Below are 24212 nucleotides of genomic sequence, written 5' to 3' on the forward strand. Positions count from 1 at the left end.
GCAATAGCAATAGCAGTTAGACTTATATACTGCTTCATAGGGCTTTCAGCCCTCTCTAAGCGGTTTACAGAGTCAGCATATTGCCCCCAACAACAATCCGGGTCCTCATTTTACCCACCTCGGAAGGATGGAAGGCTGAGTCAACCCTGAGCCGGTGAGATTTGAACAGCCAAACTGCTGGCAGCTGGTGATCAGCAGAAGTAGCCTGCATTTGACCACTGCACCACTTCGGCTCTTACATGGAGCAGGGTTCCAATATTTGGGGGTGCCGAGGTGGCGCAGTGGTTAGGGTGCAGTACTGCAGGCCACTTCAGCTGACTGTTATCTGCAGTTCAGCGGTTCAAATCTCACCGGCTCAAGGTTGACTCAGCCTTCCATCCTTTCGAGGTGGGTGAAATGAGGACCCAGACTGTGGGGGCGATATGCTGACTCTGTAAACCGCTTAGAGAGGGCTGAAAGCCCTATGAAGTGGTATATAAGTCTAACTGCTATTGCTATTGCTATTACAAAGGCGAGACGGGTCAAACTATTTTCCAAAGCACCAAAAAGCAAGATAAGAAACAGTAGATGGAAACTTACCAAGGAGAGAAGCAACCTAGAACTTAGAAGAAAATTCCTAATGGTGAGAGCAGTCAACCAATGGAATAGCTTCCCTTCAGAAGCTGTAGATGCTCCATCACTGGAGGCTTTCAAAAAGAGTCTGGACAACTATTTGTCTGAAATGGTACAGGGTGTCCTGCTTGAGTATGGGGTTGGACTAGAAGACCTCCAAAGTCTCTTCCCGATTCTTTATTCTATATTATATATTCCTTCTGATTCCTGGCAAAAAATAAAAACCTGCTTAAAAGGTAAAGGTTCCTCTTGCACATATGTGCTAGTCATTCCCGACTCTAGGGGGTGTTGCTCATCACCGTTTTAAACAGCCAGCATTGTCTGAAGACATTTCCATGGTCATGTGGCCGGCATGACTAAATGCCAAAGGTGCACAGAATGCTGTTACCGTCCCACCAAAGGCGGTTCCTATTTTTCTACTTGCATTTTTACGTGCTTTCCAACTGCTAGGTTGGCAGAAGCTAGGACAAGTAGTGGGAGCTCACTCTGTTACGTGGCACTAGGGATTCAAACCACCGAACTGCTAACCTTTCTGATCGACAAGCTCAGCGTCCTAGCCACTGAGCCATCCTACCACGTCCCTACAAAACCCAGCTTAGGCTGATGCAAAGCTTTCATTCAAAGGTTTCATTTGAAGGCAATTTAATTGTCTTTTCCAATGGAATCTTCATCCGAAATGCCTTAATCAATTCAATGCATTGAGCAGAACCAGTTGCCAAGAAATGTTCTTAAAGGCTCAATGCTTGCACTGAACCGAGGCTTTCAATAGAATCAGTTAAAAGTGTTCAAAGCAAAGATTCCGATTACTATAATTATAATTTAAGTAATGATAATTTTGCCATTCTTCTATTGAAGGTGGTGGGACCAATTTCTCCATCAAATTGAACATGAATAGCAAAAGCAAGAAATGTTGTGTGCTCCCTCTTCTAGGGAAGATCTATTGAGAATTGTTCTCCTTGGGGACAACATGGAAATAGACTAGAGACAGAATCGAATTCACATGAAGTACTAGTGCCACTTTAGAGCCGAGGTGGCGCAGTGGTTAGGGTGCAGTACTGCAGGCCACTTCAGCTGACTGTTATCTGCAGTTCAGCGGTTCAAATCTCACCGGCTCAAGGTTGACTCAGCCTTCCATCCTTCCGAGGTGGGTAAAATGAGGACCCAGACTGTGGGGGCGATATGCTGACTCTGTAAACCGCTTAGAGAGGGCTGAAAGCCCTATGAAGCGGTATATAAGTCTAACTGCTATTTATAAAGTCTTAGTAAGACCATACTTGGAATACTACATCCAGTTTTGGTCACCATGTTATAAAAAAGATATGGAGACCAGTAGTGGGTTTCAATTTATTTTATTACCAGTTTGCTTGTGTGCGCGCATGCGCAGAAGTGTCCGGGCAGGTGGGTGGAGCCTCCCGCCAACGCGACTACTGGTTCGCCCTATCCAGGCTGAACCAGCAGAAATGCACTTCTGGTGGAGACTCTAGAAAGAGTGCAGAGAAGAGCATCAAAGATGATTAGGGGGCTGGAGGCTAAAACATACGAAGAACAATTACAGGAACTGGGCGTGTCTAGCCTAGTGAAAAGAAGGACTAGAAATGTTCCAATATTTAAGAGGCTGCCACAAAGAAGAGGGGTCAACCTATTTTCCAAAGCACCAAAAGGCAAGACAAGAAGCAATGGATGGAAATGAATCAAAGAGAGCAACAACCTAGAACTAAGGAGAAGTTTCCTAACCGTGAGAACAGTTAACCAATGGAACAGCTTCCCTTCAGACGTTGTGGGAGCTCCATCACTGGAGACTTTCAAAGAAGAGACTGGACAGCCACTTGCCTGGAATGGTATAAGGCAGTGATGGTGAGCCTTTTTGGCACCGAGTGCCCAAACTGGAATGGGTGTGCATGCACGTTTATGCGTATGCCGGAATGCCAGTAACTCAAAGACCAGCAGGCCTGTGCGCATGCACACACCTTCCAGCTGGTCTTCAGGTTTCCGCCAGGCACATGTGCACCAACCAGCTGGTCTTACTTGTGCACCGGAGCACCAGAAACGCAAAGACCAGCTGGACGGAGCATTCATGTCTGCTTTTGGCTGTTTTCCAGCGCTCCAGCGCCCATGAAGACCAGCTAGCCGGCACCCTGGAAACCAGAAGAGCAGCTGGTGATGGTGCTCGTGCCCACAGAGAGAGTTCTGCGTGCCACCTCTGGCACCTGTACCGTAGGCTCGTCATCCCAGGTATACGGTCTCCTACAATTCTTGAGCAGGGGGTTGGGCTAGAAGACCTCCAAGGCCTCTGTTATTCTGTTATCTGTTGTTATTACTTTCTCTATGGCGGCTCACTCGTATCATGAAACACATTTTCCTGCAGAGATAAGTGCTCACATCCCTCCTTACATGCCACAAGCAAGTAAAATTGGTGCAATGCAGCCATGCTTTTTGGTATTAGTTGACTGTGGGTATTTAGTACAGGACGTTTGATTATAGCACTCCAGCAAGCTAAAGATATTGTTCAAATAAATAAACATTGAGCATTTTGTAGGTCTCCTGCCTGCTTGGTCTTCCCCTGACCTAAAAAATTGAGCTCCATACCTTCATCGCTGTTGTCATCTACAAGGATGATCTCTTTCAAGAGGTGAGCTGGAGTGTGATTTAAAGCACTGTGAACTGAACGCAGGATGACGGAAAGCGCCTCGTTGACAAAGATAAAAATAATAGAAATCTGTGGGAGATCCTTTGCATACTTCAGCTCTTTACACCTAAAGAGACAGAGAAAGGAAGAAAGATTAGCCGAAAACTTACAAAAATTACAAAAACAAAGAAGTAGGATCCATAGTAACCATACCTGCCTCACCTGGAGGGGAGTAGGAGGAGGAGGAGAAGGAAGAGCCGGAGCAGGAGGAACAGGAGTGGAGGAACAGGAATGGAGGAGCAGGGAGAAGCAGGAGCAAGAGCAGGGAAGGGGGAGGAGCAGCAGCAGCAAGAGGTGGAGGAGGAGGGAAGGAGGAGGAGGAAGAGGAGAGGAGGAGCAAGACCAGGAGGAGAAGGAGGGGAGGAGGGGAAGGAGCAGCAGCAGCAAGAGGAAGAGGGAGAGAGGGGAGGAAGAGGGGAGGAGGAGCAAGAGCAGGAGGAAAAGGAGGAGGAGGGGGAGGAGGAGCAAGAGCAAGAGCAAAAGGAGGGGAGGAGCTGCAACAGCAAGAGGAGGAGGAGGAGGGAAGGAGGAGAGGAGGGGGAGAAGCAGTAGCAAGAGGAGGAGGAAGAGGGGGTGGGGGAGGGGAGGAAGAGGTGGAGGAGGAAGAGCAAGAGCAGGAGGAAAAGGAGGAGGAGGGGGAAGAGGAGGAAAAGCAGGAGGACAAGGAGGGGATCAGCAGCAGCAAGAGGAGGAGGAGGAAGGAAGGAGGAGGAGAAAGGGGGAGGAGGAGGAGCAAGAGCAGGAGGACAAGGAGGAGGAGGGAAGGAGGGGAGGGGGAGAGGAGAAGCAGGGGAGGGAGAGCAGGAGGAGGAGCAGGAGACTGAATTGAAACACAAGTAATCCTTGTTTTTACAGCAATTCATTTAGTGCCCATTTGAAGTTACAACAGGATTGAAAAAAGTTCCTTATTAGCCTTTTTGCATACTTACAACCACTGCAGCATCCCCAGAGTCATGTCATCATAATTCAGATACTTGTCAACTGACTTGTATTTATGACGGTTGCAGTGTCTCAGGGTCATGTGATCCCCTTTTGCGACCTTCTGACAAGCAAAGTCAAGGAGGAAGCCAGATTCACTTAACAACTCTGTTACTAACTGATCAACTGCAGTGATTCACTTAACAACTGTAGCAAAAAAGTTCGTAAAATGTGGAAAAGCAAACTTAACAACTGCCTTGCTTAGCAACAGAAATTTTGGGCTCAATTGTGGTTGTAAGTTGAGGACTACCTCCATTCCAATTCAATCCGTGACATATAACCCGTGTCCCAAACCCTTAGGAAGATTTGCAACCATCAAAGTATCAAATTCAGTCAGAACTATCTGGTAGACAATGCATAAATAACAACAGTATTAATAGAACAAAGGAATCCCAGGCCTGAAATAGACATATTTAAATTTGGAAATATTACGCGACTGCCAAAAAGTTATTATAAAACTGCTCACTATGCTTGGGTTTTTACTACAGGTTTTCTAAGCCAGTGTAGTTGACAGTGGAAAGGGAACTTCAAGTCAACATCCTCCCATCTTATGTATCTTTGTTTCTAAATCAGCCCTGCACTGATCAGGCCTTCATATAACAAAGACTTGCTCTTCAAAGGACACAATCCAGTATACGGTTGCTGAAGAAAAAGTAAATTCTATGTTTGGAATAATCAAGAACAGAAAGGAATAGCAATTACATTTAGACTTACATAGACTTTTATGGAAGGCTGAGTCAACCTTGAGCCTGGTGACATTCAAACTGCCAAATTGCAGGCAGCCGAAAGTCAGCAGAAATAGCCTGCAGTACCACATTCTAACGGTTCACCGACAAAAGGGCGAACAACAAAACCGCGCCCGACTAAACCGCGGTGACAAAATCGCATGTTCTAATGAGTGACGAATGAGCGATGAATGAGTGCTGAATCGCGCCGACAACAGCGCGGTGACAGAAGCGCGCTGTAAAACTAAACCTAACCCTAAACCTAACCCCTAACCCTAAACCTAACCCCTAACCCTAAACCTAACCCCTAACCCTAAACCTAACCCTAAGCGTAACGCTAAACCTAACCCTAACCCTAACCCTAAACATAATGCTAAACCTAACCCTAAATCTAACCCTAACCCTAACCCTAACCCTAACCCTAACCCTAACCCTAACCCTAACCGTAAACCTAACCCTAACCCTAACCCTAACCCTAACCCTAAACCTAACCCTAAACCTAACCCTAAACCTAACCCTAAACCTAACCCTAAACCTAACCCTTACCTTAAGTTAAATCGGCTTTCTGTCGAGGCGCTGTTGTAAAGCACCCTTCTGTCTCCGCGCTGTTGTCGCTGCGCTGTTGTCGCCGTGTTGATGACGTCGCGGTTTTAGTTATGCGGTTTAGTCGGGCACGGTTTTGTCATTCACTCTTTTGTCGGGTCACACATTCTAGCCACTGCGCCACCATGGAAAGGTGGAATTATCACTATAATTATGTCCTTATACATATCAGTAATGAGACCACCCTAGCATTCTGTCCAATGTACCCCCAGAAAGATATTTTAGAGGAAAAAGAGCATGTGATCATCTTTTGTGATTTTCTGACAAAGTCAAAGGGGAAGCCAGATTAACTTGACCATGTTACTAACTAAATCATTGCAGGGATTCACAGGGAAGGATGGTAAAACGAGGTAAAACTCCCTTAACTCCCTTAATCCCTACTGGATCAAAAAATGAGCAAACAATCTCAATACATAATCATACACATACTCCCTGCAGCCAGGATTGCCTTCGCACAAAACTGGAAAAAAAAATCAATACACCCTCAGATGAAACTACAATCAGGAAAATACTCAAATGCGCAGAAATGGATAAAATGACAATAGAACTAAAAGAAAGAGAAGAATCAGACTTCTATAAAGTATGGAATAAAATGTAGAAGTGGCTAGAAATCGGAAGCCAAAACAGAAAATGGAGAATACAAATATATGGAGATATAAATAATGAATACTATTATAAGTGTTAATATTATGTTTGTTACATTATAGGACAGGGTTATAGCGAGAGGAAGGCAATGCAGAAGGGAGAATTATAAAAGCTAAGGAGGAAAGCCGATATAGAAAGCTGTAAAATTACTGCATATTGTTATGTATGTTCTGTGTTTTGTCTTATTGTGGTTTTTTTTTCTTTGCTGCGGCTTTCCTATTGTTTTTAAAGATCAAAACATTTAATAAAAAAAATTTTTTTTAAAAAAAAAACCCTTAACAAATGTCTTGCTTATGGCAGCAGAAATTTGAGCTAATTGTGGTCATAAGTTGAAGACGGCCTATAATTGGTAAGACAATAAACAATCACCCAGCAGTTCTGAGATCCTGTCCACCAGTGGTGGGTTTCAAAAATTGTTCCAACCTACTCTGTGGATGTGGCCTCCTTTGTGGGAGTGGCTTGTTGTCCATGTGACCGGATGGGAGTGGCTTGCCGCCCATGTGACCGGATATGAAGATGCCGACAACACTTGTCAGAACCGCCTTAAATTACCTCACACACAGCACTGGCATGCATAAGAATATGATGTATACTTGTTTTTTAAAAGGCATCTTTGGTTTGCGTTAAAACAACTTCAACACACGCAATGTTCTGATTGCGCCACAAACGCAGTAGTCATCCTTACCTTTCACAGAGGCACTGAGTTTTATAAATATGAGCATGATAGTGTAGAATAATCACATCCAAGGACCAGTGGTGGGTTTCAAAATTTTTTGGAACCTCTTCTGTAGGTGTGGCCTGCTTTCCGGGTCCACTGGTGGAACCTCTTCTAACCGGTTCGGTAGATTTGATGAACCGGTTCTACCGAATAGGTGCAAACTGGTAGGAACCCACCTCTGCTATCCACCATGAATTTGGCTGTTCCCCTTTCAAAATCAGTTCAATTGGTGACATCAATGTTTTCATTTTAAAATGGCCATAGCAAAAATCCTATTATTTATTCCTGGACTGAATTCTCTGCAGTCTATTCTATTTCCATATTAATCTCCATCAAGGGGGAAAAAAAACCCCACTTGGATGGAATTCTAAAAAGCATTTTAAAAGCATTTTCCTTTTAAGATACGCACTTTTAAAATGCATTTCGCTGCTCTGTTTCAACCAAGAGTGGCATCAAAATATCCACGTGTGAAAAGCCCAATGGGGAACTAAGTTTCTTTCTGCACATTAATCCATGAAGAACAGATCAGGACAATTCACATTGGAATTCGCATTGTATGTTATTCTTCAAGCATCCTTCTTTTGCACTTCAGTGGCAAGGAACAAAGAAAGGTATCCAGCCAACTGATATTTTATTTATTTTTCTGAACTGCAAGCCAAGGTGATCTTGTTAGATTGCAATCTCAAAATAAATTCTTAGATCCAAATGCAGATACAGTTATGTCCACTCCATCATACATGCTCCTTTGGAATAAACAGGAATAGCCATAAGCAGAGACAAGGAATTTATCTATATGGTAAAGGTAAAGGTTCCCCTCACTCATATGTGCTAGTCGTTCCCAGTTCTAGGAGGCAGTACTCCTCTCCGTTTCGAAGCCGAAGAACTGGCACTGTCCAAAGACTTCTCCGTGGTCATGTGACCGGCATGACTAAACACCCAAGGTGCAAGGAACACTGTTACCTTCCCACCAAAGGTGGTTCCTATTTTTCTACTTGCATTTTTATATGCTTTCAAACTGCTAGGTTGGCAGAAGCTGGGACAAGTAATGGGAGCTCACTCCGCTATGCGGTGCTAGGGATTTGAACCGTCCAACTGGTGACCTTTCTGATCGACAAGCTCAGCGTCTTAGCGAATGAGCCACCACGTCCCTTCTATATATTTATATATTTATCTATACTGCATTCTAAAGCAGGGATGGATAATCCACAGAAGACCATTTATGGCATCCAACTGACTTCACGCTGGGAATAAATTTAGAATGGCATGGCCTTGGTTTAGGGAACTAGGAAGATGACCTTGGAGAACTTATTCAGAAATCAGGTCAAAAATGAAGGCAAAATGTGCAGAACCACGTCCTGAGCTGAGGGAGAAGGGAAAATAACAGCACTAGCTCTTCGCTGATTCCCTGGGTTATGAGAGGGAAGGATGGAAAAACATAACCAGGTTTGCAAGCTTCTGTTATTATATAGGCAATCTCAGTGAAATCTAGTTCTTGTTTTCTTGAGAAGTCTGTTTCCTTATCTGGACAAACTTGAGAGGCTGACATGAGGAGAGAAAGGTTGCTTGAAGCTTGCAGAGACATTGAACTCATTAAACACACACACATATATACAAAGACAAATGCCAAATAGCAATAGCACTAAGTCCTATTACAGCTACAGCACAGATTATATACTGCTTCACAATGCTTTACAGCCCCCTCTGAATAGTTTTACCCAGTCAGTATATTGCCCCCAACCATATAGATCAGTGATGGCAAAACTTTATTTTTCCTCGGATGCCAAAAGTGCAGGTGCACACGATAGTGTATGCCAATACCCATAATGCAATGACCCCCGCAGGCTCCACTTCCACGCATACATGCGCAACACACCCCATGCTCCCCCCCATGCACATGCGCACGCAACCCCCATTTTGGTGCTAGCAGGACTCCCTGAAGCCTCCTGGAATCAAAAATGTGGGCGTCCCGCCAACCCCCATGTATGCGCACACAATCCCCCACTCTCCCAAATGTCTCCCAGCAGAGACCCAAAAATCAGCTGGCCATCAGGAGGTACGCACATGTGAGTGGAGATGACCTGGGTGACAACTCGTGTGCCCACAGAAATGGCTCTACATACCACCTGTGGCACACGTGCCATAGGTTTGTAATCAAAGATATAGGTCCTCATTTTACCAACCTCGGAGGTCTGGCAGGCTGAGTCAATCTTGAGCCACTGAACATTGAGCTGGCTGGGGAATTTTCGGAGTTGCAGTCCGCCAGGCTTAAAGTTGCCAAGGTTGGAGACCCCTGGTTTAGATAATGTTTTCTTCATCAGTCTAGGAACCACTTATTTACAGTACCAATAGCTGTGTGTGAGAAGTGGAATGAGGTCTGTTAAGTTAGCCCTTGCAGCAACATTCATCCCAAATGTTCCCCTGGTTTGGAAATCAAATTAGTACCAAAATCAGTGTGCCCACACTCAAACAGAGCTACGTGAATTGGTCAATAGGAAGGGCATCAACAAACAAACAAAAAAACATACACTGTACTACGTGCATGAATATTTCATTGATTGATTGATTGATTGATCAAATTTGCTTGCCAGCCATCTCATTGCAAGGCGATGCATTCACTGCTGCAAAATTTACTCTTATTTAGATATATGGCCTGCCCTTCAGATATTTCATAAGAGCCGATTGCCACAAACGGTTAGAAGAGCTATCAATCAAATAATAGAAGTAGCTTGAAGCAGAAAGGACTTCTGAGGAAGAATGGTGAAGACAGCGTTGTGAAAATCAGGGCTGGTGCTTGTGGCTAAGGACAGGGAACTGACGAGTAGATTAGATCTTTTGACCCTCGCTGGACAAAGAGAGGATACTAGATTACCAAGATGTGCTCTTTATAGCAATAGCACTTAGACATATATACCACCCCATAGTGCTTTACATCGTTTTCAGGGTGGTTAACAATGTCAGCGTATTGCCCCCAAAAATCTGGGTCTTCGTTTTACTGACCTCAGAAGGTTGAGTCAACCTTGAGGCTGTCAGGATCAAACTTCAGGCTGTAGACCAGTGGTGGGATTCAGCCAGTTCGCACCTATTCTGGAGAACCGGTTGCTAACTTTCTAAGCAGTTTGGAGAACCGGTTGTTGGAAGAAATCTCCTTTTGTTTTTTCTCACTTTACAGGGATAATCCTGTAAGGAAGGCAGGAAGGAAACATTCTGGTGTTGTTTCTAGCCTAATCTTTCTTGCCCTTCTTACAGAAACTGCCTCTCTGGTTAACCCTTATTACATTGTAACAGCTAAAGTGAAGCGCCCATCAACGTGAGTGATGTTCAGTTGGCCATGCCCACCCAGTAACATGACCACCAAGCCCCACGTACCCTGCTGGTCATTAGGACAGAGAACCGGTTGTTAAATTATTTGAATCCCACCACTGCTGTAGAGAGAGTTTGTTTGCAATACTACATTCTAACCACTGCCCCGCCAGGGTTCCTATGATTAGGAATATGTATGTATGGTTGCTTCTCACGAGAAGACTGCAAACCAGTTGCCCCCAGAGGATGGGGGAACTAGGAAATAAGAGAATTTGCCACACTTGCCACAGCCACAAACAGAACCTTCCAAAACTTTACACTTCCCTTGCTAATCACTTTCATAAACCATCTATTAATTGCTTTAAAGAAGTTAGATACCTGCAAAATGACAAGGCTGTGTGAGTGCCTTCAGTCCTGGATGCAAGAAAATGAAGGGGTATCTTCAAAACAATTAAGAATTTAAAAATAATAGCACAAAGCAAGACAAAGTTCTGGCTACAGAAAGTTTTAAACAGATTAATGGCTCAGAAAATATTCAAATATTGGGTGAGATATTGAATATCTCTGAGAACGAGATGGACGATATCTAAAGTTGATAAATAACTTTGAATATGAAGTCTTTGAAATTAATCGTAAAGAAGTGCATTCTTGTGGGAAAGAAAAACAGTTTTTTGATACTGGAGACATAAGAAGATAAGCAATTTATAAAGGCATTATAAGACATTTTTGAGGAACTGCACTGGGACTTTGAATCAATAATGTCAGCTGTGTTCCCAGAAGAGGTTGTTACAGAAAAAGCATATTGGAGAGCAACATGGAAAAGAATCAAAACAAGAATTTGTCATTAAACATTTTTTTTAAAAAAATGGATGAGGTTTTAAAGATTGAGAAGGAAATAAAAAATGACAATTGCAGACAGCAATTGGATTTAATTTCTTCTTGCTGGACTTAACGAAAGATGCTGTTTAAGTTTTGGAGAGAGAAAAATGAAGCAAGGATCCGCAATCATCTGAATAGATTAAGAGCAAGATTGTTTTACGTCAAAAGAAGAAACACAAAGCTGATTTATGCGATTAGGGTAAAAATGGGATGTCATTTGGGACGGTTCTTTCTGTCTTAGCTGACATCTGGCCTGGAAAAAAAAATGTATACTGGATTGGCTTATAGTTAACATAGTGTTTACTTTAGAGATCCTAATCTGATAGCATTGAAATTGGCTTTGTATCTAAGGTAGCCAAGGTGGCCCAGTGGTTAAATGCAGCACTGCAGGCTACTGCTAGATCAGCAGGTCAGCGGTTCAAATCTCACCGGCTCAGGGTTGACTCAGCCTTCCATCCTTCCGAGGTGGGTAAAATGAGGACCCAGATTGTTGGGGGCAATATGCTGACTCTCTGTAAACCGCTTAGAGAGGCCTGAAGGCCTATGAAGCGGTATATAAGTCTACTGCTATTGCTATTGCTATTGCTATAATTAAATCTTTCCACTTAAAGTAAAGGGTATTTGTCAGCTTGTTCTCTTGAAAGGAGGAAATGTCCTTCTATCATATTACATTTAATCTTTTGTTCATGCTAGGATGCTGGAACCACTTCTTGCCTTCTAATTGTGGATTTGCTTAGAGTGTAGTTAAGAGTTGAGATGTGGAATGCTGAGCTTTATGTTTGTTAATTGCGGTTATTATTCTAGGGCTCTGGACTTTTTGCTGACACCTGGAGTGGAGAGGATGCTACTGATTGGATTTGCCTACAGTTAAGAGATGAGTTAAGGGATCAAGAGCTTAATATCTGTTAATTAAGAGACAATAAAGAGATAGTGGAATTGTTTTTTATTTGTTGTAATGGCTGGGTAGTTGCTTTCCTGGGTATTTTTCCCTTTGATTTTGTTTTCTGGTGAGTTTTTTACTTCTTTTGTTACTTAGTTTGCATTATCTTTTATTATTTAATGAAAATTTTAAATAGAATTATTTTTTTAACACTTGTAAATTACCAGGTGACGCTAGGATTCTGTCTGTCTGTCTGTCTGTCTGTCTATCTATCTATCTATCTATCATCTATCTATCTATCTATCTATCTATCTATCTATCTATCTATCTATTTATCTGTCTATCTGTCTGACTATCTATATCAAAAGCTGGACAATTAACCGTCTGGTCAGTAGTTGTCATAATGCAATTAATCTGAATTAGTTTAGTCTAGTCTTGTATTTTACGGGAATTAATGAATTGAATAAGAGAATCTGCACAACTCCCCTTGCCAACCAGATCCAGTTAACTGAGGTTAAAAGTAGAATTTAGGTCTTGCTTCAACTTGCTTCACTTTCCGAAAATTCACTTCAAGAGATTCCAGAAGACCTGCAAAATACCAGGCCACAGGCAATCCATGTCCTAAAGGTCAGAGGAATCCCCTAAGAGGCAATAACAACCACAGAATCCTCTTAAAATGAAAAAAAAAACCTTTTTAAATGTCAGGAAGAACTGAAGAGAGCTGCAGCTCTCTTTGATATCTTTATATCTTTGATAGCCCTTTACCTGGGAAGAATTCATGTTTGGCTATTCGGATATATGGCAGCGAGGCAGGGGCTCGAAAATGTCAGCAACGGGTTCTCTACCTGGTTGCTGGATGGGCGTGGCCATGATGGGCATGGCCTAGTCAGCCTCCTGCACCATGGGGGGGGGAGTTATCTTCCCCAGCCTCCAGAGGCCCTCACGGAGGCTTGGGGAGGGAGGAAAATGGGCCTCCCAGAAGTTCCAGAAAACATCTCTGGCTGTCAGGTCTGCAGTTATATCCCTTTTAGGATCTTTGGCCTCTCTCTTATTTCATTACGCTGTTTCATTAGTGTAGTAGTTGGGAGGGGGGAATAGAAAGGAGTAGAATTGTGGAATGTGTTGTTGTCATTCTTTTCTAGAAGCCCAAGGTCATCTTTTGTCTCCGCACCTCCGCACCTGATCGGAACCAGCTGGAAGGAGATGCCAGCATGGAAGAAGAAGATTGGACCATGTGATGGATTTGTGGGTGTGGGAACAAGATCATGAACTTTCAACTGGGTGGGAATCCAATGTAACTTCCAGAATTGGGATTCCACGGATGTGCTAAGATGTCTGACTTATTAAATTGGAACTTTAAGGATTGTTTTGCCTTGGACTCTGATTTAATTCTGCATGATACTTGGAACACTGATACCGGACTTCTGGCAAGCCCGTTTTCCCACTCCCCGAGTCTCTAGGTGGGCCCTGCACTTATCTTACATCCAAAATGGACCATATGGAGAGTCCTGGGAGGAGAGGGGAGGAGTTGGGGAGGTGGGGAAGGGCAGGGTGTGTGGGGCCAGCTAGGGGTGGGATTTGGAGGTTCTCCAAAGCGGCCATAACATTAGCTATGGGTTTTCCCAAACCCGTAGCAGCCCACCCCTGCAGTGAGGGAGAGAGGGTTGATAAGAAAATATTGTATTTTTCACTAGCCAAGACTACCCCAGTTCCATTAAAGGACCGTAGAGGGGACTCAGCCTGGAAAATGGGTCAAGTACTAGAAAATAAGAGACAGTCCATACAAATAAATCATCAGCCTAGAGGGGTCCACTCTATGAGACCATCTTCTGCTGCATACCTCCCTAAGACCGATAAGATAACCACCATCCAGACCTTCCGCACGCCCTTAAGATCTGGCTCTCCCAGCAGGCCTGGGGATAGGTTCTTAATTTACCCGCCCGAGTGTTGACTGTTGAATGCAAGTTGTGTTTTATTATTTTATTTTGTTCACTCACTGTTTGTCTTTTGGTATTGCACCCCTTTCCCTGTGATTGTAAGCCGCCCTGAGTCCCCTCAGGGAGAAGGGCGGCCTATAAATCTTAATAAAATGTCTAAAAAAAAAAAAAGATCGCACAGGATGGGCCTTCTCCAGGTGCCATCAGCTGGACAATGCTGGCTGGCGATGCCTTGGAGTAGGGCCTTCTCTGTTGCCGCTCCGGCCCTATGGAATGAGCTACCCCAGAGATCCGGACCCTACCCACTCTCATGGCCTTCCGTAAAGCTATCAAAACCTGGCTTTTCCAGCAGGCCTGGGGCTGTTGACCTCTTGATTGAGGTCCAGCCCCGCTTAGACTGGGTGCATGTTGTGTTTCTTTTAATTTGTTGTGTCTTATTTGTTTTAATCCTTTTTAATATTTCTTATTCCTGTAAGCCGCCCGGAGTCCTCCGGGATTGGGCGGCCTATAAATTCAATAAATGGAAATGGAAATGGAATGGAATGGGGTAGAGTTTTACCTGGATGAACTGAAATGTTACAATAATTATGAAGGGTTGGATTGTTCAAGGCTCTGCATCTGGCTAGATATTATAAAAAGCAAGAAAAGAAGGACATTTTAAAATGTTAAAGCTAAGCATTTGAAACTTTGAAACCTCAAAGGAATGCAAGGGCATTTCAAGAAACGCAGGCTGATAAATTAGTCAAAACTGGATATAGGCAGGTTTGACAATCTGAAGTCATGAATAACCAGAACTGCAAACTGTAATTCATTCTTCGCCAGAATAACACACAAAACCTGGCAAATGTAGATACAAGGAAGACCATTTTATATAAAAGCAAGAAACAAAATAAGCAAACAAAAAAAAAATCAGGAACGTCCCTAATAAATAGGCAAACATGATGTAGATAACACAATAATACATCATTTCCCCCCCACACATTTTTTTCCCCAGCAGTTTTGCTTTGTAACTTGACAGCTTCAATATTTGGCTAATGAATGATGATAACTGTACTGAAATCTCAGCGACAGTAATGTTCCATCAATGCTTTCTCTTTGACATTCGGCACATTTCAAGAACTTGTGGGCTTAAATTTCAAAGCAACTTGCCTTCCTCTGAAAAGCAACAAAGATGGTTAGGGGATGGGAGTCTAAAACATAATTTTTTTAAAAAATGGTTCCTGGAATCAGATATGTCTAATTTAATGAAAAGAAGGAATAGGGGAGACATGATAGCAATGTTCCAATATCTCAGGGACTTCCACAAAGAAGAGGGAGTCAACTTATTTTCCAAAGCAGTGGTCTCCAACCTTGGCAACTTTAAGACTTATGGACTTTAACTTCCAGAGTTCCTCAGCCAGCTTTGCTGGCTGAGAAACTCTGGGAGTTGAAGTCCACAGGTCTTAAAGTTGCCAAGGTTGGAGACCACTGCTCCAAAGCACCTGAGGGCAGGACAAGAAGTGACAGATGGAAACTAATCAAGAAGAAAAGCAACCTAGAATTAAGCAGACATTTTCTGACACTTAGAACAATTAATCAGTGGAATGACTTGCTTCTAAAAGTTGTGGGTACTCCAACACTGGAGGTTTTTAAGAAGAGATTGGACAACCAGTTGCCTGAAATAGTCTTGGGCCCCCTTCCTGAGGGGTGGGTTGGACTAGAAGATCTTCAAGGTCCCTCCCAACCAGAAGTGGTGTTCAGCAGGTTCTGACCAGTTCTGGAGAACCAGTAGTGGAAATTCTGAGTAGTTCGGTGAACCAGTAAATACCACCTCTGGCTGGCCATGCCCCCATCTATTCTCTGCCTCCCAAGTCCCAGCTGATCGGGAGGGAATGGAGATTTTACAGTATCCTTCCCCTGCCACGCCCACCAAGCCACACCTACAGAACCAGTAGTAAAAAAAATTGAATCCCACCACTGCTTCCAACTCTGTTATTCTGCTAAAGAATAATAGACACTTATATGTGTATATGAAGGAAATGCTCCTTTGAGCCCAGTTGGAACCTTCAAATCATAGATATGTCTATATAATCTTTGACAACAATGGGGTTTGTCATTTCCTTCTTCCATTTATGTATTTGGTTGTGTGTGTGTGTGTGTGTATATATATTTGTATCTACATCTATTCTTAGTTTTCAATCCAGATTTCAGGTGAACTCCCATCCAAGTTCTAGGATCTCCCAGTAGTCTCCCATCCGAAAATAAATCGCTCAGAATCAGCTTCCTGCCTGAGAAGGGGGTTGGACTAGAAGACCTTCAAGGACCCTTTCAACTCTCTCATTCTGGCCCCAGAGATAGATGCACAGCCACTGGTGGGATGCTGCCAGTTTAACAACCAGTTCAGTGAGTGTGCGCTTTGTATGCACATGCGCCTAAAGCGTTTGTGCGCAGTGCGGAAAATGGAGCATTTAGAAGCTCAGCTGCTTATCTTCCAAGTCAGCAAGAGTAAGTAAAACAGTGAGGAGGGGAAGTCAGGTGTGCCGCATGATTGAGATGAGCTAGAAAGCAGGAAATACGAAACAGGATAGGTCAGGGGTGGGTGGGCGGGGCCAGCTGATCGTTGGCGCTACCAGTTTACCCGAACTGGTTCCTCCCCTGAGGAACCGTCTGGCGGCTCCTCGGGGGAGAGCCTTCTCTGTAGCTGCCCCGGCCCTATGGAACGATCTACCCCCTGAGATCCGGACCTTCCCCACTCTCTTGGCCTTCTGAAAGTCTGTTAAGAACTGGCTGTTCCGGCAGGCCTGGGGCTGCTGATCTCTGATTGAGATTCAGCCCCATTAAGATCGAGTGCATGGTATGTCTTTTTAATCCGCTTTGTTTTGTATTTTTTAAATTTTTTAAAAATTTTTTAACTGTTTTTATGTAAGCCGCCCGGAGTCCTTCGGGATTGGGTGGCATACAAATCCATTAAAATTGAAATTGAAATTGAACTGGTCCGAACCGGCTGAATACAACCTCTCGGCATAGCAGGCCTGAACTGGGTCTCTTTTCAAAATGGTTTAAGCTGATGGAAAGACTCTAGAGCACTTACGTACGTGCTGAGGCTTCCCTCCCTTCCACTTCCACTAAAGCTAGCCAGGCGATTTCACCCCCCAACGCCAGCAGCAGAGACAGCTCTGTTTTAGTAAGTTAATAAATTTCTTTAATGCCTCCCTCTTGCAGTGCTCTCTGGTAGTAACATTGAGGGGGATGAAGGGCACGAATGCCTGAGCTGAGAATTCTTAAGTACTTGCCATTTGAAGAGAGAGGTGTTTTACGGTCTTAACTCCCTACTTCCTTCCCGCAAGTGGCTTAGAAAAGAGAAGAAACACTGGGGGGTGTTCCCTTTTTATCAATACAGGTAGTCCTCAGTTTATGACTGTCAATTTCAAAGTGTGGTTTTGCTTGCAGCCACTGCCACTTTTCAGCTTGCCACAACAATAAGAGGGGGAGGGGAAAGAGCCACCTCTGGAATGCCAGTTCCAGACAGCAGCAAGAAATCGTCTCGTGGGTACCAAGGTCATTTAACATCTAAAGACTTCGACCATTTCCATAACAATACCCGGCTGTCTAATTGGACAATGTGACCTATACTAATAGAGGGAGGAAGAGTCTATTCTTTAATTGGAAGAGCTGAGGTGGCGCAGTGGTTAGGGTGCAGTACTGCAGGCCACTTCAGCTGACTGTTATCAGCAGTTCAGCGGTTCAAATCTCACCGGCTCAAGGTTGACTCAGCTTTCCATCCTTCCGAGGTGGGTGAAATGAGGACCCAGACTGTGGGGGCGATATGCTGACTCTGTAAACCGCTTAGAGAGAGCTGAAAGCCCTATGAAGCAGTATATAAGTCTAACTGCTATTGCTATTGCTAATTATATGAAAACCGCAAGAATTAATTAGAGCTGGTTTTGCTTTCAATCTGTGCTGATATAACGTACTCAATAAAGTTTTGCATTCAGAGGTGATAAGCCGCCAGGGAAAGAAGCCAAGGGAAATCATCAAAACTTTAAAGAAGCGAAAGTTAGAAAATTTTGGGCATGTGATGCGACATCCGGAAAAATATGACATATTAAACTTAATCCTCCAAGGAAAGATTGAAGGCGAATGAGGTCCAGGCAGAAGAAGAACATCATGGCTTCAAAATCTAAGGGATTGGTTTGAAGAAAACAACAGCACTTTTTCCTGTGGCTGTTGATAAAAATAGGATCGCCAACATGATCGCCAACATCCGATGATGGATATGGCACAAGAAAAAGAATTCAGAGATTGGAACGTTCTTGACACCGACATTTCTGTTGCTAAATGAAACATTTCATTTTGCCTCATTTCACGACTTCACTTGCCTCAATTGTTAAGTTAATCACTGCAATTGTTAAGTCAATCACATGGTTGTTAAGTGAATCTGGCTTCCCCATGGACTTTGCTTGTCAGAAGGTCACATAGGGTGATCCCATGACACAACAGCTGCCATAAATATGAAGGAGTTCCCAAGTATCTGAATTTTGATCACGCGGCCATGGGGATACTGCAATGGTCGTAAGTGTGAAAGACAGCCATAAGTCCATTTTTTTCAGTGTCGGTGTAACTTTGAACGATCACTAAATGAAAGGTTGTAAGTCAAGGTCTATCTGTAGGGTGACAAAATCAGAGAGCCAGTTTGGTGTAGCGGGTAAGTCATCATAGAGCCGAGGTGGCGCAGTGGTTAAATGCAGCACTGCAGGCTACTTCAGCTGACCGCAGTTCTGCAGTTGGGCTGTTCAAATCTCACCAGCTCAGGGTTGACTCAGCCTTCCATCCTTCCGAGGTGGGTAAAATGAGGACCCAGATTGTTGTTGGGGGCAATATGCTGACTCTGTAAACCGCTTAGAGAGGGCTGAAAGCCCTATGAAGTGGTATATAAGTCTAACTGCTATTGCTATTGCTATCATGCTAGAAAATGGGATAATGTGAGTTTGAGTTCTGCTTTAAGCATGAAGTCATCTTGGTGACCTTGGCCCATCCATCGTACTCAGTCCTAGGAAGAAGCAGGCAAGGCCAAACCAATGGTGGGTTCCTACCGGTTCAGATCGATTCAGCCGAACTGGTAGTAATTTGGTGGCCTGGGTCGTTGGAACCAGCAGCAACCCAGGGCTGCCATGCCCATAAACCAGTTCTCCTACATCGTGACCATCTTGAATTTTGGTTCTGCCCATGCGCAGAACAAATTTCACTGCAGAAATGTAATTTTCCCCCTTTTCTAATGTTTTGGCTCATGTGCAGACCTTTTTAGTTGCAAATGCACACGCACACAGAGCAAATTTTTTCATGCGCCGAACCAGCAGTAATGCCAGCAGCAACCTACCCATGGGCCAAACTACTTCTGAAACCTTGCCAAGAAAAGTGCAGGGACCTGTGCAGGCAATTGTCAAGTTAACACTCATTTGAAGCTACCAAAAAACAAAACAAGTGTGCTTGGGAGAAGCTCAGTGCCCCAAAACAGGGGTCCTCAACCTTTCAGACCTCAGGGACCACTAAATTCATAATTTTAAATCCCACGGACCATTAATATGATCTGCCTAATGACCGGCTGGGTGGGTGTGTCAAGGTGGTCATCTGACTGGGTGGGTGTGGCTAACTCAATGTCACTCACGTCAAGGGATGCCATGCCGGCCTCTACTACCCACTCCTCGCCTGTCCGCCTGGGTTCCTTAGGGCCCCAACAGGAATCAGTTGCTGGAGCTAAGCAGCCACCATGAGAAAGAATTGGCAAAACAGCTGGGTCAGTTCAAATTGGATCTGACCGAGAAGGAGGCTCAGCAGAAGCACCTCACTGAGAAAGTCCAAGGCCAGGTGCCAGCGCCTGGAGGCTCAGTGGGCTGAATTGGTCAGCCAGTTCCAGACCACGATGCAGTCCCACTGGAACAAGGCTCTCTGGCTCTTCACCACCAGCTGTGCTTCCCTCCAGCTTTTGCCCAAAGCCCTGCACCAGGAGGCTGAAGCAGACCCCTAGTCAGAATTTCTCCCCCCCTCCAACCCACACCAAGGACCCCAAATGGGTAGAGTTTTTGCAGCAACACAAGTGTTCATTGCATGTATCCAGCCATGGGGTTGTAATTTGAGGAGCCCTGATTCAGTGCACTATAAAAAATGCAAATTTTTTTTTCTGCAGACCGCCAAAATTTTCTCATGGACCACCGGTTGAGGACCGCTGCCCTATAATGTTGATGATTCATTCGTCCACAGAGATATCTCCCTTACAATCATTGCAAGGATATCCCGCTCCTTATAATGTCAACCTCGTTGTAATAAAATGTTCATTGTCATGCTTGATGATGAGCTTGCTCTGCATTTGGACTGCTAATTCTGTGCACATAGAGCTTCCTCTGCAATCTGCTTCTTCAGAAGATCAACATATTGGGACACTGAGAAAGGCTTGAAGTGCCACCTAGGGGTGGGGGCCATTGCACAACTTTATCATTTTCTTTTTTAATTCAGAATGTCTGGTCCACAATTGGATGCTGTTTTATATTCTAGCTTACTAGTAGAACATATGCCTTCAGAGCTAAAAGTTAACAGAGTAACAGAATTGGAAGGGACCTTGGAGGCCTTTTAATCCAATCATCTGCTCCAGCAGGAGACCCTGTACCATTTCACACAAGTGGTGGTCCAATCTCTCCTTAAAAACCTTCAGTGATGGATGTCTATGGAGATTCTCAGTCATCCAGGTCATGGTTGTCCCAATGATGCTTTTTCAAGAGGCAACTGGACTTTCTAGTCTTTCTTTGAAACGTTTCACTTCTCAGCCAAGAAGTTTCTTGGCTAAGAAGTGAAATGTCTTCAAAGAAAGACTAGAAAGTCCAGTTGCCTCTTGAAAAAGCATCATTGGGACTCCAGTGATGGAGCATTCACAACTTCTGAAAGCAAACCATTCCAATAGTTAATTGTTCTAACTCTCAGGAAATTTCTCCTTAGTTCTAGATTACTTTTCCCCTTTGGTTAGTTGCCATCCATTGCTTCTTGTTCTGCTTTCAATTGTTTTGGAGAATAAGTTGACCCCCTTTTCTTTATGGCAGTCTCTCAAATATTTAATAGTTCAATTCCCACATCTCATGTAACATTGGGAAAGGCCCAATTTAAGTTAGAACTGACAACATCAAGATTCCCATCAAGGTCAGTAGTTTAGAGCTCAGTGACCCACATATTTCTGGCATTTCTCTTTAGAACATGAAGACCAGAAGCTTGTTTTGTCCTCTGGGTAGAAAAGCAAAAGATTATAAGCAGGGGGGAAAATTCTACCTGGAACTGCCCATCAGAGACATGATCTAGAACTGTCATACGAATATAGGTTAGCAGCATAAACTAGGAGTGAGCAATCAATTCTTTAGGTATAGTTTTTCTGTAGTTTTCACTTTAAAATGGTGAAATTGAAAGTGATTGATGACAGTTGTGGTTAAATGGGGAAAGCCCGAGAAACAGAACTTGCAGTCTGCATGGTGGAGAATATAGGTTGCCTAGCCTTAGCCTGAAAGTTGGACCATAAGGAAGGCTGAGTATCAAAGATTTGAAGCCTTTGAACTATGGTGCTGAAGAAGACTCTTGCAAGACCCTTGGATTGCAAGGTGAACAAACAAGTCAGTCCTAGAGGAGATCAACCCTGACTACCCTTTAGAAGGCCAGATCATGAAGAGGAAACTCAAGTACTTTGGCCACCTAATGAGAAGGAAGGACTCACTGCAGAAGAGCCTCATGCTGGGAAAGATTGAGGGCAAAAAAAGAAGAGAATGACAGAGAATGAAGTGGCTGGATGGAATCATCGGTGCAATAGGCTTAAATGGACTCCAGAGGATGGTAGAGGACTGGAAGGCCTGGAGGAATGTTGTCCATGGGGTCGCCAGGGGTCGGACACGACTTCACAACTAACAACAACAAGCCTTAGACTGAGCAATTCTGAAGTACCTTAATATATGTTCACATAACATATAATACCATGTTATTCAAAAAACAACCCCTAAAATAACCAAATAGCATGGATTCCCACAGCATGCTGTTATCAAAATATAAATTTTATAAGCAACTAAGTAGAAGCCCCCTTCCTATGTTCCAGTCTTGCATGTTAGATTAAGAGCTATAATGGAATGAATGGTGTCTATCACCCTAGAATGGGCACCTATTTCCAACTCATAATCTTTTAATCCCTCATTAGAAGCAAAAATACCCATAATTCAAAATCAAATGCAGGATACAAATGTACATAAAAATTCTAGCCTATTAGTCCGAGAGGTGCTTTTTCAGGAGGCAACTGGACTTTCTTGTTTTACTTTTTGAAGACCTTTCACTTCTCATCCAAGAAGCTGCTTCAGCTCTGACAGGATAGTGGGGAATGGATTTGTATTCCTTGCAGACAGCTGGTCATTTGCATCCTTTTACATCTTCAAAGAAAAAAAACAAGAAAGTCCAGTTGCCTCCTGAAAAAGCACCTTTGGGACAACCTTGACCTGGATGACTGAGAATCTCTACAGACTTTTAGCCCTACAATTTGGGATGAACACCCTTTGAATGGTATGGGAGCAGGAATGGATTTCCAGAGGGAAAAAAAATGCAGATTACAGGAACCAGGAGTACTACTCAGATGAACCTGAGGACACAGATCAACCTCCAAGTGGCCTCAACGACCCTCTAAAAGGATGCAAATGACCAGCTGTCTGCAAGGAATATAAATCCTTCCATTCCCCCCTATCCTGTCAGAGCTGAAGAAGCTTCTTGGATGAGAAGTGAAATGTCTTCAAAAGAAAAAAGACAAGAAAGTCCAGTTGCCTCCTGAAAAAGCATCTTTGGGACAACCATGACTTGGGTGACTGAGAATCTCTACAGACCTCTAGCCTAATGAACAATAATAATATTAAAAAAATCTTTACTTCTGGGATTTGACTAAGGGTTAACATCATCAAATGTTGAATGTATTACTGATCACAGTGGTAGAATTGGAACTGCCAAACTAGCTAAGAGTAAAAAACAGTCCAATCAAGGAACCACCAACACCACTCCTATAACACTGACAAGGCAAGTCGCTAGTATATAAAATGAAAGCAAACCCACCCCTTACTAGTACTTATCAAGAAAACCACCAAGGTCAGAGAGCACCAAAGACTTCCGCAGTTGGCATACTTAATTATTTGAGTGAAAGACCTAATGAGTTGCCTTCATTCTTCCAAAGTCTGGTTAGAGATGGAAGAGGAGAGGGCACCTTAATCCATTTTGCATGTCTTGCTGTTTTGTTGGGTTATGATACAATGTACTGTAAGGTAAAGGTAAAGGTTCCCCCACACATGCATGTTAGTTGTTTCCGGTTCTAGGGGTGGTGCTCATCTCCATTTCTAAACTGAAGAGACAGCACTGTCCAAAGACATCTCGTGGTCATCTGGCCAACATGAATCAATGTCAAAGGCACACTGTTACCTTCCCACCAAAGGTGGTCCCTATTTTTCTACTTGCATTTTTACATGCTTCCGAACTGCTAGGTTGGAAGAAGTTGGGACAAATAATGGGAGCTCACCCTGCTATGCAGCACTAGGGATTTGAACCGCTTAACTGCTGACCTTCTGATTGACAAGTTCAGCAACTTAGCCAATGAGCCACCATGTCCCCTAATGTACTGTAACAACAACAGAAACATAGGCACAAATTTCAAGTGTGTAAGCTTTACAGTTCTAGAGATTTTGTGATGAATGAGTGGTATTTTCCTCAGATAGATGATAGATAGATAGATAGATAGATAGATAGATAGATAGATAGATAGATAGATAGATGGTAGGTAGGTAGGTAGGTAGGTAGGTAGGTAGGTAGATGATAGATAGATGATAGGTAGGTAGGTAGGTAGATGATAGATAGATAGATAGATAGATAGATAGATAGATAGATAGATAGATAGATAGATAGATAGATAGATAGATAGATAGATAGATAGATAGATAGATAGATAGATAATGATGATAGATAGATAGATAGATAGATAGATAGATAGATAGATAGATAGATAGATAGATAGATAGATAGATAGATAGATAGATAGATAATGATGATAGATAGATAGATAGATAGATAGATAGATAGATAGATAGATAGATAGATAGATAGATAGATAGATAGATAGATAGATAGAAGATTGTATAGCAAGAATGATCAGAGAGAGATGTTTCAGGACCCTGGACAGGTCCCATGGAAAAAACCAATTGGCCCCAAGTGGAAACTGTTAATA

General features: G+C 43.4%; 1 protein-coding gene across 1 annotated transcript in view; it reads right to left on the reverse strand.

The window, feature by feature from the left end:
• Window positions 1-24212, reverse strand: part of GALNT17 (polypeptide N-acetylgalactosaminyltransferase 17) — a 372456-nt gene that overhangs the window by 178915 nt on the left and 169329 nt on the right. The window contains exon 3 of the mRNA XM_087717193.1: window positions 3199-3365. Within this exon, the coding sequence (XP_087573319.1) occupies window positions 3199-3365 (167 nt within the window). The remainder of the gene's footprint in view (window positions 1-3198; window positions 3366-24212) is intronic.

The sequence above is a fragment of the Thamnophis sirtalis genome, unplaced genomic scaffold (assembly GCF_051295495.1).
Source record: "Thamnophis sirtalis isolate CommonGarterSnake01/CBP01778 unplaced genomic scaffold, rThaSir2_p1.2 scaffold_6, whole genome shotgun sequence".
NCBI classification, from domain to species: domain Eukaryota; kingdom Metazoa; phylum Chordata; class Lepidosauria; order Squamata; family Natricidae; genus Thamnophis; species Thamnophis sirtalis.